The sequence below is a fragment of the Argopecten irradians genome, chromosome 1 (assembly GCF_041381155.1).
Source record: "Argopecten irradians isolate NY chromosome 1, Ai_NY, whole genome shotgun sequence".
NCBI classification, from domain to species: Eukaryota; Metazoa; Mollusca; class Bivalvia; order Pectinida; family Pectinidae; genus Argopecten; species Argopecten irradians.
This window is the reverse complement of record NC_091134.1, coordinates 27581866-27605510: the sequence shown is the minus strand read 5'-3', so window position 1 is coordinate 27605510 and position 23645 is coordinate 27581866. Positions and strand designations below refer to the sequence as shown.

The 23645-nt window shown below is 34.0% G+C and overlaps 1 protein-coding gene across 5 annotated transcripts in view; it reads right to left on the bottom strand.

The window, feature by feature from the left end:
• The window catches only part of LOC138322735 (uncharacterized), an 85401-nt gene that overhangs the window by 33479 nt on the left and 28277 nt on the right, over positions 1–23645 (bottom strand). The window contains exon 1 of one of the 5 annotated variants that reach the window (XM_069266821.1): positions 19607–19767. The exons of 1 other annotated variant lie outside the window; for it this stretch is intronic. In XM_069266821.1, coding sequence (XP_069122922.1) covers positions 19607–19624 — 18 coding nt within the window. In that variant the 5' untranslated portion in view covers positions 19625–19767. Of the gene's footprint in view, positions 1–8789; positions 8881–14248; positions 14734–17679; positions 17863–19606; positions 19768–23645 lie in introns of those variants that run through there. 3 more of the 5 variants (XM_069266837.1, XM_069266829.1, XM_069266845.1) reach the window with 3 other exon arrangements.

Sequence of the window (23645 nt, the reverse complement as noted above, 5' to 3'; positions counted from 1 at the left end):
AACCTATAAGTTCCCATACTTGTGTAACGTTCGTTAAGATTGCTAATTTCAATGTGTGGGGTCGCCGTTCAACACTGATAAGAGATCATGATACCCATTTATCGGTTTTATTTATAATTGATTTTCCAGGCGATAGAAAATTAAAATCAATTTGAGCAATGAAGAGACTTAAGGAAGACCATATCAATTGATACATTATTCCGGCAATCATAATTGGATTTACATTACATCCAATGTTCGATACAGTTGTATATCTACTGAGATAAATCCAATACATTGTTGATTCTAAATTTCGACTTCCGAAATGTTTATATCAGAACAAAGAAGTGAAACATCACTTTATCTACCACCTATCACCACTAATAAATCCGTTACCGACAGGAATCGGTATAAACACGATACCAACAGGCCGGTAAACCAATTACGCTATCAGTTCATACCATCTTTGTCTTATGTGAAAGTTAATATCATATGCTAGAGCGAGTCTCATATTGAAATCAAAATGGTTTTAAGAGACTGAACTAACTTTTACTTAAACAACATTAAAATCACTCCAATTTATAAAAACAAATCTGACCGGAAAATTAACTGGCTCAATAACAGTCCATACTTGTGAAAATGATAAAAACCGTCATGTTGTAATGTTATGGATATGTAATGAAACTTTTGAATAATGTGGATCAACATATACATACAAAGTTATTCTTATTTTATGTAAAAAATCACAGGAATTCCAAATGACTTTTAAAATTGTTTAGCTTTTCGTTTTCGCAGACACATGATCCATATGTATGCCACGTTAAGAGGTTTTGTTACACGATGTGATTGAATATAGTTCGATGTGTTGTCTGCAGTCCCGTAATTCGATATGTACATATGTTTACCACAGATAAATATCGGATACACAAAGATAAAGGTGTTTTCTTTCCGAACAATAGAAAGAGCTTTAGTATAGCATTTCCCAACAACGCCCGACGTTCCCCGACGTGAATGGCCGACATCTTGTTCAGCCATCTAATCCAGATATAAAGCGGAGATATAACATCGATACATATAAAAAGTCTATGGTAGGGTTCCAACAGGGCATGAACCACAATAAACCGGCACCCAGGGCAAAATAAGAAAGTAAGATATTCGATATAGATAATATCTCTAACAAATCTGACAGGTCAACTGGGAAAAGTCACAAGATAAAGCGAAAACAATTTTTGGTGATCACATATCCATATACGGTATATAGCAAAACAACTAAGTATTAAAGGAAACTTAAATCTCTAAAGGGATTCGGAAACTTGGAGACGCTTATAAGTGAAAGTTGACGGATTCACTAAATGATATTTGAGTCACTGGTAACCAGACCGTGAAGGAAAGGATAACAAGTATGTAAATCATTTACATGTATATCAAAGCATTAAACAATGAATCTGGGCAAATATTCTGTGAAACCTCTTCCATGCACTTTCAGAGACGTAAAAACAAAACGTGAAAATTATAATATAGGTTAACCAAAACCTTTACAATTTACCGTGAATCAACGAGGACAGTAAACAGACATTGGACAGTTTATTATCATTGAGTCTTTTTGGAAAACTAGTAAATCCTTCGACATGTGAAAAATAGTTTATCTTATCCAAACCCCCAATGTTTAACTCCTTTGGCATTTCATTCTGGTTCCTTCGTCAGCATTCTTGATGATACAATCCCGTTGGAATGTTGATGTCCCCTATAGGGCCACACTATGGTAAGGTTCTGATCTGATACAAACATGCTGAGTCTTTCCCAAACACAAGTGAATCTAGCTATTTAGCCATATCACACAGCTAAACGTTTTGGCATACATTTTGGCAATGGTTTTTATTAAATTTAAATACAGCGATTTTGACACATTGAACGTATTGCCTTTTGTTTTATTGCTGCAAAACGATCTCAACCTTTAAATGTCAAATGCAATAACGTTTATTTACCGTGATTAAATTTGCACCGAGACACCATCCACCTGAACATGTATACTACCTGCTGATCTAACCAATCTCCTTAAAGTCAAATACGCTTAGGAGCTGCGGTTTCGTTGGCCATTGTTTCACAAGTAAAATGAAGTCAGCGAGCATTACTTTTGACTCAGGATTTGTTCGTATCTCAAGAATTATAACGGATTAAAAATTATAAATCTTGTACTAGTGTAAGATTTAGCCTGACTCTAGTACGGTGTAGTAATGTACTGTACCTGTCAGAAGTCAATTATACTGGACACGCATTTACAATGGGAAACTTAATGGGAGATAGAAATGTCTCCATAGAGTCTCTCTTGTTGAATAAGTGGAAATTAAAAATTTGAACAACAACAAACCGATATTTTTTTTTTATTTCATCTGCGCATGATGAAATAGGAGAGCGAATTTAAATTAAATTGTACCAAATTCGGATTTAACAGTAATAGTAAATATTGAACAAATCAAAATATGATATTATACTATAGATTGTAGTGTTTCAGACATTGTGCTGCACATATTCTGCACTCTTGTTTATAAATCACACAATATTATAGGTTTTCATAATTACAAAATGTGATTCCAAATATAATTCAACGGAACACTCTTTGTAGCTGAATGATAGTGTAATGCCATCATGTCTTGCTCAGGATACGATAAACCAATAACCTTGAATTATGGAACATGATATAAGAGTGATATCGGACATTAAATGTGCGATTTATTTGTGAAATAGATATAACTGATTGGCTTGATTTTGTCTTTAAAGAACGAGTAGATTATATTACATTTCATTTCACCAACTTAAAGACTAGGTTCCGATGTCAATGATATGTGACAAAGACGAGGATAGTCACAAGTGAACAGTCTATATTGTATCCCGATAAAAAGATAAGTGAAACATTTAACCTGAAATATCAATTACCTCTATAATGCGGCTTTATAATGGGGCCAGAATAATTACATCCCGCACGGACCTGTATCTTGTGTGGGATAACGCAACACAGATAGTAAGACTAGTATCTTAGTGTCAGCAGTTTATATGAAGCCATTCTATCATTATCATATTGAAAGAAGATAATTGGATAAGACAGTAAGAGTAAAGGAAACAGAATATTGGGAATATAATACAGAAGATATCATTATATGAAAATAAATATATTCAATGTAGAATGATTATTTTACGTTTTTAGGGGATAATCGTTTCTTGAATTAAGAACATTTAAAGTAGAATAATGCCATGGAATAAACTACCGATCAAAACACGTAAACACCAATAACAATATGAATATAAGATATCAAAAGAAAAATATTCTAGACATTTAAAAAAAAATAGCATGGACAAGAAAAAAGTCCGTGAAAAGAAACTATTTTTATTTTAGAAAAAATCTTGGCAATAAAAATGCAAAAAGGCAATTAGTACAATAGCATAAATATATTCTGTGACGCAGGAAAAAACAGACAGTGCTCCTGCTGTAAAAAGCCAGTAAAATAAGACGTCTTAGTGGACCAACGATCGTTTGGACGTTGTAAAGGACATTAACAATACAGGACAATAAATAGTGATGCATTGTGTTACAGAATAGTAAATCACGATGTAAATAAACGTCAATGTACTAGGCATTATCTACTTTATCATTCAATATTATCGAGCAACGAACTAGCATCACAGTATTGGCATGACAATGGTATTTAGCAAGGAAACAAACGGGAAATACATCCTTCTTTTCTGCACTGAACTGGTATCATTGAAAAACCTTTCCAAATGAATTTAGAAGAATATACTATGTGAGTTACATTGAAATCTATAAAGTACAACAATTTACGTATATAACATTGATAATAACCACATCCGAAAGCAGAATAAGTCTGCGAAACTATTGTAACAGAATTATATCTATAATTTGATATATAATATATTAGATGTACAACAAGTTAAATCTGTGGAACTACATTAATAGGTCTACATTATGTGTATGATTATGCTTTTTTGCATAGGCGGTTTTGTTTTAAATTGTCAAATAAATTAGGTTGCTTTAATTTTAAATTTACGATCTCTCTTCGTCTTATTTATGATAAAGATTAACCAGACACTTACCTATATTAGGATATATCCCATATGTCTGTGGTATATACATACTGCGTTCCGTAATGTTACCATTAAACAGTGTTATATCAGCGATAAATACAGCCAGATCAATGTGCCTAAAGCACTAGTGTATGAAATAACCTGTCGTGGACCAATTACATTAGAATAATATATACAATGTGATCCCGTGTAATTCCATCACCGATGCAGGTACGATCAGAGGCGAAAACTGCGACACACTTTTAATTCCCCAACTATCACCAGTGGGTATTACGTATAACACATGCTGAATATCCACCAGGACTAGAATGAAATTTCTTTTGGAAAAGTAATCCCTTCAGAACACAACATGACTGCAATTGTAGTCAGCGCACTATTTCGTATGATGCATGCTGTTGAATTATGTACAGTTGCTCTGCCCTCCTTTGTTTTGGATTGTGTTCTTCCGTAGGTCTATTACTGCCCAATTCGTTATGGGTTATTAAAAGTGTATTGCAGCGTCACGGTATATTGAGCACACACAGAGGACTACCACCATAACAAGGTGGCATGGTCATTAAGATTACTGTACCACAGAAGACCCCGCCTTACTCCCAGATTATGGTACCACACAGAGTAAACAGAGTACTACAAGATTACGGTTCCATGTGATCCATTGTTATCAGGCTTATACAGAGAAAACTGCTACTCATAACGTATGACAGGGTAGTTATATACTTGTTGTGTACACAAAAGTAGTACAACTAGATGTATAACCAATACATACACATCTATAACCTTGACTTCATGGTCACATGTTAATACAGAGATGTATATAACATCAATAGTAATGTTAGCGTCAGATCAAATATTGTTAAGAAGAAGAACAAGAACAACAAGAAAAAGAACAGCAATATATAAAATAAAAATGCAAAAATCCAAAGATCAATTTGTCTCATGAACAAAATTCAAAAGGACGAAGTTGAAAATGATTTCATACTGATGCCATAACACCTCACTTCATTACGTACCCAAACGGATTCTTGAACCATGATTTGAGACACCAAATATTTCATGAGAAATATGAAGTGTATAGCGCTATTATTCAACGTCCTGGAATCTTAATCTGTGTTACAGCTATGTTTCAAAAATATTTATCATAATTGGTGGTGTCGACAAAAAATTGAGATAAAATCAATTAACTTACCAACTGTTCTTGTATTGTAAAATCTGCTATGTCCCATAACAAGAAACTCACTTGAGCTATCGTCTCTTTTACACAGAGCTATTAAACTGGAAAGCGTTTGGTCAAGAGGATATCGATCCGCGATTAATATATCCTATGTCCAGCCGATTCTTTTATCCCATAAAGAGTGTTGAGAAAACAGCCGCCTAGTGACCACCTGTAGAATTCCATATCAGTTTGTTACGTACCACAATCAGAGGTACGCAGGTCAAGTACCTAGAATACATTAACATCGGAACTGGGAACTCCTACGGGAATACATATTTTCAAATGTCTGCGTTTAGTTTCATTGAATCAAAATTGTAAGTTTTATAAATACATGTTGAATCACCAGAACGTCCGTTTGGGATTCTATCGAAGTCTTAACTGAAAACTTTCACAATAATATATAGTGTCATTCACAATGTTTGTCTTAAAATTCATTGAAGTCCTAAACGGTGTATCATATAAACACAGACTCGGTCCTTCAGGTTGTGTTACATTAATGTTCCGAACAGTATTTTGAAAACAGAGGTTAGGTCATTCTGAGTACTTTACTTTGATCCGTTCCATCATTATTTATAATAGATTGTGAGATTTACCTGTCATAGCCCTGTAACCCTGTTGTCTGACGCCTACCTACACAAAGCACTGTTCAATATTATTACAGCATACAATCAGCGCCCCAATCCTCGGTCTCATTACTACAGTACATGGTCATACCATAACTAGACATTTCTAAAGATAGTTCTTTAAGCTATTAGTGATATTTCAATATTTATGAGTAAGTACAATCCACTTGCTGTATTCCCTATAAGTTCGGGACAAATTGTGATAATTATCAATGACACCTGTTAATCTGCTGGTTACAGGTGGGTCATGGTTCGCCCACATATCGTCTATATAGACCATAACTTATCGCATTTTCATCTAAATCAGATAAATATATATTATTTCATCCATTCATTGTAATAGTCAGCCTTTAATCTTAAATAATCTTTACCTGTGCATCAAATGTAAGCTTCATACAGACCTTGATCTTGATTTACCACAGGTCCGACTAATGAGTCGAGTTCAATAGGTTGTGATTCACTTGTATTCAAAAAGTAAACATATTCATTTTAATTAGTAATGCTATATTAATCTGAATATATGACTGGATGTTAAAGTTGTTACAAGTTCTTTGTTATAAGAAATGTATTCGAAAATTCAGTATCCAAATGCATTTTACTAATTCTGGTAAACCATAAATCCATTTGAACAGATGTATTTATTGTAGCTTTGAAACCAGCACAAAAGTCAATAATAACACTGTCCTCTTATGTGAGAGTATTTTATGTTTAAATCAGAAGATTTATGGCAATTTTTTTAACTTTCATTTCATGTTATATATGTCATGAGAAAAATGCCACCATACAGATGAGACAGACAAGATCTGTGGTATTAAGATTTTCTGTGTCAGTACTATGGGATTATTAAATTAGGTTTACTGTTCTCGATAGTGCGTGTCAATATACATTTAGAATATGTAGGTATTGTGTTCATATTTTCCAGTCTTACCTGTTAATGTAATTATACTTTTAAATATAACGAATAATTAAGTATTTTAAACATAAACCTTGGATAGAGAGTACCAATATTTAATGTTAACCTGAGTATTTGTAGAGGGAGGTGATAGGCACGAATAGATCTTAGCGACCCGACCCTCCCATCATTGTGATTAGTATATTATTATATACCTGGCGGACAGGTGAAAATTACAGGTACAGAACAGGTGATAATTATAGTAAAGGATACTTAACATTATATATAAAACCGTTTATTTCTGTTAAGAATATAAAGATCTATTATGTGAGAAGGTATCGTAACGTCAAGTAATTGTTCAATTTTCATAATTTTTCAAATTTCTTTGAACAAATTATTTTTTATTCCAAATACAATGTACCAACACTTTAAAGTAAGATGATATAATAATACAATTGTAAAAAAGCTTTCACGGTTACTTATCCCATAATTCGACGTTCTTGTTTCAGTGCACTCTGATAGATCTATCGCGAACGTAGTTTCGGTTGTTAGGGAATCGTAAGTACAATTATATATTTATCATGAAAAACTATACCGTAACAAACACTGAATGCATTAACCCTTATCCACACAGGTAGATGGCAATATTGTTATTCAAGATGAAAATACGTTGTTTAGAGGCTACACGACATATTAAACTAGTATAGTGTAAAAAAAAACCCATGGCAATTCCAATGGAATCCTAATGATTGCAGCATATACAGTTTTACAGTGTCGATTGACCACAGGAGCCATGTTGTATTTTGGTGAATTTTTGGTTAAAGTCATTCTGAATTTCAATAGCGTTACTTCTGCTAGAGTCGTATAGCATATTAATGACTTAACTACCGCTAGAGCAATATTGCATTTTAATGACATCAATATGAGAGCTATGATGTATTTTTATGACGATACCTGTAGAGCCATGCTATATCTTATCAGTAACTACTAGAACATGCTTTAATGACGTTGCTCTTTCAGCTATGCTGGAATAAGTTTACGTTTCTGTTCTCCTAGCGCAGTGCTGTGATCAACTACTAGAGGCTTGCTGGTTTTAAAGACTCTAAAACAAGTAGTATCTTAATGGCATTGTAAATCATGCTTAATTTTAAGGACGTTACTTGTGTACCAGTGACAGGTGACTTAATGCCTACCCCGGTGACATGATGATACCCATCCCATTAATTACTCCGGTGTGTAGTATGCCACTATAGGTGTGTATAACAGTACACGGGGTAAATCATTAACCGACTATCTACACATAGCCTTTATTGGCATAGTACCAATAACAGACAGCCCACCACAGCTACATATACCAACAACCTTGTCAATGGAAATATGTGACAGGTACTTGTTATATTAATCTGCGTGAGAAATGCAAAAGGTTTTAATTCTGGAATCTCGAAACACAGTTACCAAGTACACATCAAAACGCATGCATGCATTTGGATTTTGCAGTAAAATATAGAGTGTTCCTGAAAACGGCAAACGATTTCAACCAAATCAAATTTAAAAGTAGAAGACACAACCCCAAACTAAAATATGAGGATACGAGTTCTCACTGGGAAACGATATCTATATTAAGTTTGCTATTTATCGCGATACTTGCTAGTTAAGTACTTTGCACCTAACGTATCGTCACAATCTATACAAAACATCTGACGTTATAAGAGTTATGAACTGTACCTGATATAAACCTTCCTATCAAAAGTGTACGTACAATATGTATTCCGGAAATGCCTCATAGAACAAAGAGACAAATATAAATTTTTGACAAAATATTGTTAAAGACATTCATCGACTCCCAGGAAAATTGTAAATGCTAACTTCTTATTTAGACTTCAAGAAAAATATTCTTACAGCAATATTCTTAACACATAACCACCCTATTACCATTGCCAGTAAGTGAATATATATTTACTAACTGCAAAAATCTAGTACTTACTATAAGTCCTGGAGAACTTTTGTAATCCACAACATTGTACTATGACACCTTCATTGGAGTGAGGTTTTTATGACCGATCTTTAACTTACTGTACATTTGTAGTGAGAGATGGGCGCTCTGCCGAGCATTCTTTTTAGTTTACAATGTCTCATTGATACGATCGTTAGAGGTATTCGTTGGTGTACGGTATTGTTTTGGCCCCGTGACCTCAGTACTCGCTAGCCTCGATGACATCGTCACCTTTGATCTATAATCTGTTTGTTAGACAATAACGCACGCTCCTAGATGTGTAGGTGTCATAGACTATATCATGACTGATGTTCATTAAACAAATGGACATGTTTAGACACCAACTATCATCCAGTTAACGCTTGCCTGAAACTCTTTGAAGCAAATTGTTCAAAAAAGAGGTACTCAACAAATAGGACCACAACATTCAGAAATTGTTAGGACACTGGTATGAAAGACGTCTTATTTACCTAAAGAGCATCTTGCAGTCATGGGGGTTAATGTATTTGTGCATAACAAAAAATACTATGGACTACCAAAGAAATACTCAACTTCACATTGATGTATCTACTGAGATACTGGATCAATGTCACGCTAAGATCAGTTATTGCCTTTGTTACAGCTGTTTTAGATGTTTCGACAGACAAGAAGGCAAAATAAGAAAGATGTCCCGTCTGCATTATAGTCTCGATTTTGAAACAGAAGCAAATGACATATTATGTGTTCATTTCCAATGTATTTAAACACTAAACATACTACATGTATATGCTAAATTGAAATAATCAGATTCAAGATTTTCAAAATATTTAGAATGCATCAAATCAGTCACTCACATACCAACACGTGCAGTACAAGTAATCGTAACTTTCGTCAAAACGTAGCTTTGTGAAGTCACTATTAATATCATATAAAAAAAATTGTAACATTGTTGTATCAGAAAATGGAAGAGTTTTTGGAATATTTCTTCAGGAGACCGCGGTGACCGAGTATCTACAAAGATTTCTGCATGTAAGAAATGCTAGGTTCTGGTCAAGCGACGACAGTTATACTTTTATACTCCGGTTTCCCCCGACAACATAAAAGCGGCGAGTTCGTATCATGACCACATAGCTCTTAAAAATAAGCAAAGTGAACTTCAGAGAGATGCCACAGATAATTATCTATATTTTACGAAGCATACAACCTTAAACATCATATTTATTTTGAAATTCTGATAGGTAGATGACCTAGAAAATTAATGATTCGAGTAAGTCGAAACTGTTTGCAAAGCTTCGACAAGTTTTACAATATATATTACATTTAGTAGATATTGTATTTTTCAATTTCTCTCATTATTTTCCGTATAATGTACGCTTTTAACTTTTTCAAATATGGCATCAACATTCGAAAGATTTCGAATACATTATGTCGGATGGCTAAGGATATACAATATAATCATATATGGTTTTATAACTAAAACATAGAACTTCATAATAAGTATATCAATAAAGCTAAAATAAACACATAAAATCATATTTACCTTAAACTATATCTTGTAATCCTCCAGAAATATGTGATGTCGCTAGAGAAAGAGTACACATGATCGCTACTGAACCATGTGTGACAGTTTTCCTTTTGCACCAATTCGTAAATAGTATGAGATAACATACGGGCACATTAGGAATGTCCATGTGACTATATGTATAAAATGTATATATCTTTAAGTACAGGTCCTGTTGTTACAGTACATATGAATGATACTTTCTCTCAATCATAAATGATTTTTTTCTCAGCGATCTGATCCTTATAGAGTAACACGAGGACACACCTGGATGTTTATCTGACCATATATATATGTTATTACCTATACCAGCGTTACAGTATATATATGTTTGATAGTTTATATTATCTACCTGTGTTTACCTTATTAACGAGACAGCAAACATTGAACCACTTCAACATGCTGACCTATATAAAGCTCTTAACTTTATAAAGTTAAACAAAAGCGTATAGAAGAACTATGAATGATTGATTTGGATGAAAAATGATTATGCACTGCGTTCAATAGACAAAAAGTGTTCGGGCGAACCATTGATAAGAAAGCAGTTTTATTGAGGACGTCAGAAAACAGAAGTCCGAAGGCTTTCTTTTCTAAGAAAACATTCCTGACATACAATTCAAAAAGTACAGTTCTGAAAACTCGTTCATGACACGAAATTCGAAAGAGCGAGAGTTATTTTGTTGAATAGAGAAAGAAAACCCTTGACATAGAATTTGAAAGATATATTCAGGACACTATACTGACATTTTCAATATGTCTACTACAAGCGTCAACTACTTCATTCTTAGCGAAGGTTGTCCATTAGAATGTGTCACTGACGCCAAACACACGGGAATAATCATCAAAGAACGTGTTGCAACGGATTGAATGAAAGACACACTAGAACGTATGCACATTGGACCATACAACATTACCCGTCTTTTTTAAGACGTCTAGAAAACATTTATGCACGCGAAGGCGACTAAATCTGAAACTCATACAGAACAAACGAAGCATAATTAGGAATTTGAAGAAAGATGTTTGATAAAAGTCTCACTTTCTACGTTTAAATTTAAACTGATGATAATTCTAGACTACGGAATCAATGTGATGATGGTAGGAAACATATTTCACAAATACAGTGAAATAGATAAAAAAATCTTGATGGATTAAATGTGTGACTAAGACAATATTTTGCCATTCTATTATTACAACTGTATAAGATAGCCATGCGCGTTCATTTAGTCGATTCCTTGTTGTTCAGACGTCTAAGATGGAATTTTTAATGTAGATAACCTACATGGGTTTAATACTGTAATTTCTTTAGCTATGTCGGGATGTCCATCGTAATAAAATAGACAAGTTATCTTGAAATCGGAAACGTGGAGTTTATTTAAAATTTATTTTTGTCTTTCCTTTATTCTACTTTGTCAAATTGCAAGTTAATTTTTTTTGTCTAACGTTATTAATTGAATTGATAACTTGTCAAACATTGTTGTACAAAATGTTTAATATAATGCTTTATTGATCTGGTATAAAAACCTAACAGGAAATAACTGAGGAGACGAAAATACTTTGAAATTAATCTGTTAAATTAAAATACAGGTAAGATATAAAATAAAGTTACACTTTTGTAGTACTTATGGAAATTCGCTTATTGCTTTACATTTGTCAACCCCGTGTTAATTAAATTAAAATCCAATGTTATAAATGATCAGATAAAACTGCTGAACACATGTTACCCCCTGCCTACAAATGTCGTCAGTAAAATGTACATGGGTATGATAAACCACTATTGTTAATCCCTTTAATGGAGTGAACTATCATGTGGCTTCAGTATATATTCATTTTCCAATATTTATCATAGATACTGGCCATGACGTAAGATTAAGATACAAAAATGTAAATGTGAATTTCCTAAGTTTAGCCGACTCCTCTGAATACTTCATACCTTTAACCATTTACCACGAAGAATTAAAGAAATCGAACTGCTCCATACTGTATTCAAAGAATTTCAAAAGTCATCTTATGTTAGCACTTTTCGTGTTTTGAGGTTTGTTAAAGTATTATTATTTTTTATGCTTCATTTATAAAGAAATTAAAACGAAATCTTAATTAATTATTGCGTAAACTTTCAAAAGCGACCTTACGTTAAAATATGATGACGCTTAAAGAAATGTAAAATCTTCTCAGAGCCTGAAATAGCACTAATGTAACACTCAGCGAGCATTCCAATAGTTTATTTAATGTTTGATTTTGGCACTGAACCAAACCATTTAAAATATACTAAGAATACATCACATAAATTAGAATTTTTAATTCGTTTAAATCTAACATGTTTTATTGTATGGGCATCGAACCCTGGAAAGTTTAAGACTTTGAAAAGAATCAAAAACGATAAACTGAAATTCATGTAGGAATTCGGTGAAATATCACGTCAATTTTACGAATACCTCAAACGAACGTTTCTATTTTGTTATGAAAGTGTTTATGTTGGCTTGTTTATTCACTTTTCTGATAATGATCCTCGCAAGTTGGTGTCTTGGTGATAAAGAGAGTATTTATGGTCCGGCATATGCGATAAATTTTGGTAGTAAATTCAAGTTACCTCGTCAATGCCGCACGGTATTTAAATTCTTAACCAACCAAAAACATCAATTCAATCTATCTAGACCAGCTTATCCTAGCACTGGATTCGTCTTACATAATTAAGCAAGTTTCTTTGATTTTGTTTTGTTTTATATCGTATTTAGTGTGAATGAAACGAAATCAAGGATCTAGGAATACCATGATTTTGTAAACCCCAAAATCATCGACCAACGACAAGTTTATAGCACGGACATGCTTTCATGGGTTTTGTCATTAAATGAAGTGCACTAAGAATGATGATAATATCCCTTTCACGTGCGAACTTCACGGGAAATCGACCTTCTGAAAATAAGTCGGCTCTGAATAGTTATATTGTTTAACATCTCTGAATGGTTATATTGTAATAATATTGCAGTAGAATAATGACTATCGTGCCTATACAAAAGTATCGTTTCTAAATTTCTCATAAACGTCATGACGAAAAATACTTACATATGCTTATTATACATTTACCGTTGCTTCTTATTCCCTAATTCAGTCTCCATCTAGTCCGACAAAACTGATAAAGTGAAGAAATACTGTAGTCTAGTGGAAAAGTTACCACAATGAACAAAACTAAAGGGATACACTTTTAACCTAGAATTTACAATGAATTCAGATTTCACTGCCACAAGTACAAACCGCCCATGGGCCGAAATAGGTGTACCAGTATATCTGATTAGGTCACATAATACGCGTGTCCAATAGATTTAATAAAGATCTTCCTCGTAACCATTTCTAAAGGATAAAACTATAATACTGAAAGTATAAAATCTACCTCACAGCTAAATCATAGAAATAGTTTAAAATAGTAACCCATTATCTTTACTGGTACGAAAGTTAGATGAACCTATCGCATCTAGAACCGTCACTAGAGAATGCGTGCAAATTCCCGGAGGGCTGGATCATTATCAGTTAAATCATTAAAACTTAGTCTCCGGAAATGTTCTGAAGCTGTCATCCGACTGTAATGAAGTCTTCTCTAGGCTAAAGTTTTATCAAGAATAAAATCGAGAATGCGTCAAATAATATTCGATATCAGATTTACATCTTCTTGTTTCTAAGTGCTGGGAGGACACTATACATACCCAACATTCTATGGAAAGCTTCAATGTTTTGGCAAGATATCTTTATTCGTCGTACATGTTAAACAAGGACGTAAGTTATACCACAGTACTGAAACAAGTATCATTAACACACCTTAGAAGACATGTTTTTATAAAAGATATGTAAAGGATTACAAAATATGCAAATTCCAACTTGTAGAGAATAGTTTTGGCATTACAAGAGGTACGTTACCAACCTAGGTGACTCGGCTTCATCCGTCGGGTGCGATCCTGTAATAGTATCTTACTAGTAACTGTGACTTTTTTGAGGGTGGAATTCTTCGACAGTTACAAAAAATTAAAATCCTTGTATGGAAAACATGTAGCAGCGCATAGACCTATTTTGTTCCAAACACTCTCAGTGTAACATATGGAAACTTAAAACACAGTAAAGTCCTCCAATACTGTTTTTTAAAGTCGTGAAAGCTAAATTTAATTTAATTGAGTAAAAACTTCCTAATATCCGACAATATGTGAAGATTATCGCACGTCAGTGTCAAATATGAATCCTGAGTTTAGAACAGGTCAGTCATGTTCAGGGAAGTTATCATCATGTCAATCAGTTTCCATACAGCACCCTGAACAAATCTGTAAGGTTAGAAAATCCTACAGGACATTCTGAATAAACCCTCGTGAATTCTTCAAACATATCCAGGAGTGTTTCCATCGCCCCGTCACTCCAACAGACCTGCTAGTATTACCGCTATTGAACACCACCGTGCCCATTACAGAGGTTATAGTGTGAGGTAAGTGTACTTAGCATGTCCCCAGTACAACAGGCGTGCGGCACAATAACACAAAACGATCTGCTGAAAACCGGCTGACTAAGATGTAAACACATCATTTATTGAAATATTTTATCAGATTTTTAAAGTTCGTTACGGGTTGTCGATCTTTCGCCTTTGATATATCCCTTTAAATAGTGACGAACACTGATATGAACATCCAAAATTAGCACGACGACGGTCATCAACAGGTTTTAGTCGTTATAACTCACAGGTCTCTTAACATGAAAGTGATGATTTTAATGCGATTTAAATTTACTCAAATAATTTCAAACTGGAAATTTATGAATTTTGTGTGATTTATAACAGTCATATGCCAAATGTTACTTTGAACATCATTTTGAAATCATCAAATATTGGGAGTGGCCACATATGATATTAAAATAATAAGCATCAATAAATATGATTTTCGTTAATAAATTTTCTAGAAAAAAATTATAACAGACAACACAGGGTTTAGAAGTTTTATTAAATATTAATGAAATGCTCAAGTCACTGTTACTTGTAATAAGAATAAATAGTCGGACCTTTTGAAAATGTCACGTTTCAACATCTAGATCGTCCAAAACATTGCATGTTACTTTTTTTATGCATGTTATCTCAATTTGAAGTAAATTTACCAAATTTACGAAATTGTATATTTTCAAATAAGTCATGCGGAAAGAACAACGAACCGGAAAGAACACAAACATCGACGTCCAAAATGATCAGAATTCAGAATGAGTTATCAGATATAAAAATAGATTCTCTGCCTCCAGCCATTTTGGTCAGATGCTATTGTTATTAGATCTATATATATATATATATATATATATATATATATATATATATTTTAACATGTTTTGTGACAATATCCATAAATGCACTTGAAATGTTTATCTAATGATATGGCCCAAGTCTTTGTTAAGACATCAATATGGCAATAATGCTTTCCTGTACGAGGGCGCTACGACCACGTGAAAGCTTACCTTCACCCATGAACGCTAAACCAACATATGTACGGTGCGACTTCATAATAACTTTTTATCCCCAGTTTGGATATAAATTGTGACATTTGGTCACACGTGAAATCGTATTACTGAATACTTGAAAATATAGAATTTAATAAATATCATCAAATCATTTATATGTTGCAGTTCAATAACTTAGATAGCTACAAAAGTCAAGTTTTCTATGAACAAAACCTGCGGTCATGACACAGACATTCCTAAACGAAGAAAGATATGGGGTATATTCATCTGTGAGAGGGTAAGTATGCCCTGATTAAACACTTTCAGTATTAATAACAATATGTGGCCAATATGGTCCGAAGGGTTTGATAAACTTGTCACGATTTATGAGTTGAAACACAGAGTTTATGGAATTTGTCAAAGATATGATGCTCTGCAAGGGGCCATCAAAATTTGATATATCCAATGTGACCGAAAAGTCATAAATGACTGAGGTCATCCATCTTTATCGATAAGACTTGATAAGATTTGACAGGTCGTGTTGTTAAATCCACATTTAGATAGAAGTAGAACGATTGACCAATACACGATAGAGAGTACATTGACTAAGCAACAATGGGGTAATCTGGACAGTGGATTTACATAGGTTTCCAGGCTGTGTGTGGGGCTAGGGGGAGAAAGACAGATGATGTGTTTAGGTGAATCTCATCATAGTCATAGGGCTTCAAGGAAGTGTACATTATTCTATAGTTAGGCACTAGAGAAAATAGAAGAGTGGTAATATCTGTAGTAAAAAGGGTAATATGAATAGTGCGTCGACTGCTAGGAGTGGGGTAGGAGGCTAGAATTTGAATTTTCAACCAGAAATTGGAATTATGAATAGACTGTTGAATTTACAGAAGGTTCCTAGACTTACTAGAAAACGAAAGTAGATTATTCACTTATACTAGATTGCCGGGGTCTCAAGGACGTGTCTGTCGGAAGGGGATGATATTTGAAGTTTGTGAACTTTGATAATTATGCACTAGTTTCAACAAATGCAATGGTTTAACCGATTAAACCATGAAATATGAAAGAAAACTAATCTGGAAGCATATACATGTCATGGACACTGATGTATTTATAGGAAACGATATGATAATATAGTGTCGTCAGCACTTAAATTCAACCCTAAGGACTTCGCAAAAGCACAACACAGGAACGGGGCCAATGCCGATCATTTGTATAGCCAAAACATTGCACAACAGATAAAGGAAATCGGGCTGGAACGGCTGATCAAAATTACAAATAGTAAATCAAGAAAAAATTAGGTCTTCATGTTTAAATAAGAAATAGTGCTTCGAGTCAAATCAGGTGACTAGAGTCAGATCTAGACTTGTACACATAATTGGGCTTTTAGGAATGTATACCAATACACACGACCATTAACGGTCTTTAACAGTCATTGATGCGTGACGTGCTCAGCCAGTTATTTAAATTAACCCCACAAAGTGATTTACAACACGTTATGATAACAGTATCACGATAACGAGACTGTTCACACTACACTTATCAGATAAAACAACCTGTTGTTGTTTACACTGTTTGTACACAATGACACGGGAATTATTGTTATTTATTAGTTGTCATGGTAACAGATTTGGTCCAATCATCGTCATTGTTGGTTACGAGAATTTTATAATTTTTAGTGTTTTAGAAAAAATTCAGAATTTTAGTGTTCTATGAACAAAAGAAGCAACCGAGATCGTGTTTATATCTGGCATTCTATCACTATATGATATGCAATACTTATTTCATATATTCTAGACTTTACAGTCTATAGTTCTAGAAACGTTATATTACCCGCTCATAAACTACAGGTTTGTGAAACAGTGAGATTGAATGGTTACTTACATTTACTAGATCATCTTCAAAGTACAAAGTGTCCCACGAAAGCACAAAGCATTAGGACAGCCATACACCTGTCCGACCACACGACTTATTCAAAACGTAATGTGAGTTCTGTGATTTATTCCAATGTATTGATATTGTAATGAATCAGATTCCAATATCCTGTGATGTCACACACAATAACCAATGACGGTTTTGTTTTAGACAATAATTCCGAGCATCCTGTACTCTGAGATTTTAGAATTAAGAAACGATAAGGTCAAGGATGTCCATTAGAAAATGATAATACAATATTTCCGTGTTACATTATGTAGATGATGATGATCCATTCACTAGATTCACTAGATGAAACAATTTCAACTTAACATTGTTAGTCTGTCCAGTCGGGTGACTTAATCATTCCAGTCTTTTTCAATCTAGCAGTTTGTTTCAACGCTCATTTAATGAATTCCTAATGCCATGATCTGCTGATTTCTGGACAATATAGATAACGTGTGGATTTTTCTGTCCTACTTGCCCGAACCTTCATTGGATTAAGTTTTCGGTCTACGGATGTAGTGACTCCGACGGTGTCCCTTTCACTATATGCCGAACATATTTTGCCCAATAAGGACTTGATATGATGGGCTCTATACCCTGTTTGGGCCTGCCGAGATTGAGGACAGACCAGGAATTGTCATGTGGTCAGTGTTCGGGAACCTAAGTGTCATACAACACAAGTCACATAGTCAGTCTCACAGTATCTCGACAGAGTTAATAAGCTAATAATGTATTTTATTGTAAACTTATACCACATTCGGGGGATTTAAAAATCAAATTTATTCCGAAATTCGAGCTTTCTGCTCATACATACTATATACTACAGCATTGTTTGTGACAGAGCAGCGACAATAGATATTCAAACCAGCAGTTTGGTTATGTGGTGAAAAAAGACTTTCTATCAAACCGTTCTGGTTGGTTGCAATTCAGAGATGTTATTATTTTTGAAAGTGGATGACAATACGTCCTTATATGTTAGATCACTTGGATGGATTGGCCATGGCCATGAAATCAGTATTGTAATTCAGCTGTTTTTATCGTGTTACGGAGAAAACATTCCACTCCTATCAAAGTGTTTTTTTGAAAGTGTTCTACAAACGTCTTTTATCAATACACTTTACTTATATATAGGAGACGTCTTTAAATCAGCTTTACATATCACAATGGTTTGGCACAGATGAGGACTGACTTTATCACTATTTTATGACAGCCAAGCCGTGTTGACCAGACAAGGGGGTTATGTCGTGTAGGAGAAACTATAGACTTTATATAGAACAACACAACTCTGTCTTCAGTATAGGTTAAAGATATCGAAAAACCATGTTCATGATATACGATGTTCTGATCGTCAGTAATAATCCAAATTTCAATACAGTTCATTGATGACAAATGGAAGTGCCAAACGTTTTGACATACGGAAGAATAATATGAGCCAAAATACTACAACTATCTGTGTATATCGAACAAAATCAAGTCATTATGAAAGGTCTTTGGGAATTTTTAAATGGTATGCATACTTTTCTAATAAAATGACATTCTTATACCGGGTAGATATAGAAATATCTCTACATGGACATTCAATTTAATTGACAATGTACTCTGACAACGTACTGTACCTGTATCTAAATGACAATGGTAATTGATAGAATACATAATATAATGTTAATGTTTAGTCTAAACTTCAAATCTGAATGTATAAGGAATCTTTGATGCTCGAATGTCAGATTTGCGTACAGAGGTCTATTCTCATTCAATAGACTCAATTGGTTAATAGAGTTCAATATACACATAAACATGTAAACTTATTCAGAAATCAGGGCTATTAGCCTATCACAGAGAGTAAAGAGAAGGTTTGAAGGGGTAGATAATGGACATCATAAAAACGACCTACCTTCATTCTGTCCGCCATCGTGACAGTCTTTGCTAGACGTTACATAAAACGGCAAAGACTTGTCGTAAAACCATCAAAATACTTCTACATAGATCAATGTTGTAGCTGGCTCAATAGGAAATATTTAAAGGTTCGCATATTCCTAATGGGCTACACTATCTGGTAAAGTCATCGACAAGGCTGGTCGAAAATGTATTAGATTTCACAACCGTAATGTTTAGGATAGTGTAGTGTGAAATGACGGTGTCTCGTCCCATATACATATAACGGTGTGTATGTATATACAAAATATGCATGCATTGCTCGGACTAGGAACTGGGTCACTTATGTCAATATATTAACAAAAGATCTCATCATATTAAAATATATAGTACGGATTGAATTACTAATTCAAACAATAGTTAAGTGACTTGAGATCACCAATGTAAAATTGGCGACGCTTGAAGTGGCTACAATGTAAACTTTGTTCTGGGTTTTGTCTAGAAAACAAGATCCATTGCTCGATTTATACAAATATTCACTTGACGAATATTGAATGGCCTATCTAAGTCCACACCTAGTACTGTATTATTTAACAGGTGCCCGTGTGGATAAATCTAATTAGCTGCTTGGATAAGGTCTGTTACTGTTTGGCCAATATAACTTTGTCATCTTCGTGTAAACACAGGAAGTCTAAGAGGTTTATCTATTCTGGCCAATACACATCCCGAGAGATATGTTGACTATATAGTTATATATGTGTCTAAATGGACTCCGAGATTTGTGGTGGTGGATATCAATATTTGTTCAATATGTGAGCCAAAGTGTGTACAAATCGTTTACTGTAAAAAGACTTTTACTATGACATTTCACCATTGATATCATCGAAATAGATTATACGGCAATTTTAAGATATAAGCGTTGAGCGACTGAAAATTGTTCATCATATTTAGCATTATCTGGTAGGAATAAAAGCAATTTTATTAAAACCTTAAAGATTTATATAGATCAAACGTTAACTCCTCAATGACCATATGTATCAAGGCGACTCGAAACAGGCAGAGATACACTTCTAGAATCAGTTGAAAGACTTTGGCGACTCAAAAGAGTGAATGTGAAACACACAATGTGTCTTTAGACTCTCTTAGTAGAGGGGATTTATTCCGTCAGTAAATATAAATAAGGTATATTCCTAATTAGGGGTACTTAGAAGAGAACAATGAGTAGGAGAGTAATGACGTATCTATTGTACGCACTTCCTCATTAACTAAAATCGACTGTGTATTAACATAGGCCGAGCCGTCAATTACCGATCTTGTAAATTCCAATGTATAGTCCTCACGCCATATCTAAAACCACAATACACACCGTATTGTAAACGAACAATGTACTAATTACAACTCTCGTAATTACGAAAACATTTATTTGTCATATTATCACACGACAAGATAGTTTTCCAAGACGATAATATTGTCTTGATTTTAATAACCGATATTAACGAGGTACAATTGATGTGTTAAAGCCAAAACAATCCCAAATTGTTCCGAATTCTACCTATTTAAGTATTTTTTCTTAGATAATTAGAATCTACATTTTTGTGGTATGCGCTAGCTGGTAATTTTAACTAATTTTGGCCAGATGGATAACCTCAAATTATTGATACTTTACGTATGTACATATGGCAAATTAACAGTAAAACATTTAGATCGAAATATGGAGTTCTTGTTCAATAGAGTAAAATTAGCTTACAAAGTATTTTTTATAGATTTAAACTGTTTGAGTCTCCCATAGAAATGAGATTGTAAAGGATCGCTGTCATTAGTCGGTCTCATTACACGAATTTGTAAGTATAAATACAAAGCTAACTATGATAGTTATAACGCACATCATATTCTAAAGCTTAAAATGTTCAATAAACTTTCCCCTTAGTTACGTTCAACCACATTATATTTCTTTTCACAGAAATACACATAACAAGTCCATACACTTTTGAATGACCTTTGTAGTAAGAGACATCATCCTTATTTCTTCCTTGGTGATGGCAGATGACTTTGGATTTCAATATAAAAACAAATGTGAGCCATTTGAGAAAGGTCTAAATCAGAGCCTAACGAATACGGCCCGGTGTGCCATCGCGTACTTGTTAAGACAACTCAATAAAGACAATAAAACTGATATAAAGACTCATTATACAGATGCTAGGGTGGTATCACAATAAAACTGACATAGAAAACTCTGTATACAGATGTTAGGGTGGTATCACAATAAAACTGACATAGAAAACTCTGTATACAGATGTTAGGGTGGTATCACAATAAAACTGACATAGAAAACTCTGTATACAGATGCTAGGGTGGTATCACAATAAAACTGACATAGAAAACTCTGTATACAGATGCTAGGGTGGTATCACAATAAAACTGACATAGAAAACTCTGTATACAGATGCTAGGGTGGTATCACAATAAAACTGACATAGAAAACTCTGTATACAGATGCTAGGGTGGTATCACAATAAAACTGACATAGAAAACTCTGTATACAGATGCTAGGGTGGTATCACAATAAAACTGACATAGAAAACTCTGTATACAGATGCTAGGGTGGTATCACAATAAAACTGAAATAGAAAACTCTGTATACAGATGTTAGGGTGGTATCACAATAAAACTGACATAGCTCTCTGTATACAGATGCTAGGGTGGTATCACAATAAAACTGACATAGAAAACTCTGTATACAGATGCTAGGGTGGTATCACAATAAAACTGACATAGCTCTGTATACAGATGCTAGGGTGGTATCACAATAAAACTGACATAGAAAACTCTGTATACAGATGCTAGGGTGGTATCACAATAAAACTGACATAGAAAACTCTGTATACAGATGCTAGGGTGGTATCACAATAAAACTGACATAGAAAACTCTGTATACAGATGCTAGGGTGGTATCACAATAAAACTGACATAGAAAACTCTGTATACAGATGCTAGGGTGGTATCACAATAAAACTGACATAGAAAACTCTGTATACAGATGTTAGGGTGGTATCACAATAAAACTGACATAGCTCTGTATACAGATGCTAGGGTGGTATCACAATAAAACTGACATAGAAAACTCTGTATACAGATGCTAGGGTGGTATCACAATAAAACTGACATAGCTCTGTATACAGATGCTAGGGTGGTATCACAATAAAACTGACATAGAAAACTCTGTATACAGATGCTAGGGTGGTATCACAATAAAACTGACATAGAAAACTCTGTATACAGATGCTAGGGTGGTATCACAATAAAACTGACATAGAAAACTCTGTATACAGATGCTAGGGTGGTATCACAATAAAACTGACATAGAAACTCTGTATACAGATGCTAGGGTGGTATCACAATAAAACTGACATAGAAAACTCTGTATACAGATGCTAGGGTGGTATCACAATAAAACTGACATAGAAATCTCTGTATACAGATGCTAGGGTGGTATCACAATAAAACTGACATAGAAAACTCTGTATACAGATGCTAGGGTGGTATCACAATAAAACTGTCATAGAAAACTCTGTATACAGATGCTAGGGTGGTATCAAAATAAAACTGACATAGAAAACTCTGTATACAGATGTTAGGGTGGTATCACAATAAAACTGACATAGATCTGTATACAGATGCTAGGGTGGTATCACAATAAAACTGACATAGAAAACTCTGTATACAGATGCTAGGGTGGTATCACAATAAAACTGACATAGAAAACTCTGTATACAGATGCTAGGGTGGTATCACAATAAAACTGACATAGAAAACTCTGTATACAGATGCTAGGGTGGTATCACAATAAAACTGACATAGAAAACTCTGTATACAGATGCTAGGGTGGTATCACAATAAAACTGACATAGAAAACTCTGTACACAGATGCTAGGGTGGTATCACAATAAAACTGACATATAAAGACTCTGTATACAGATGCTAGGGTGGTATCACAATAAAACTGTGAAACCAAACTATGCATAAAAAGAGCAGCATTACACATTATCTTTTACATGGTA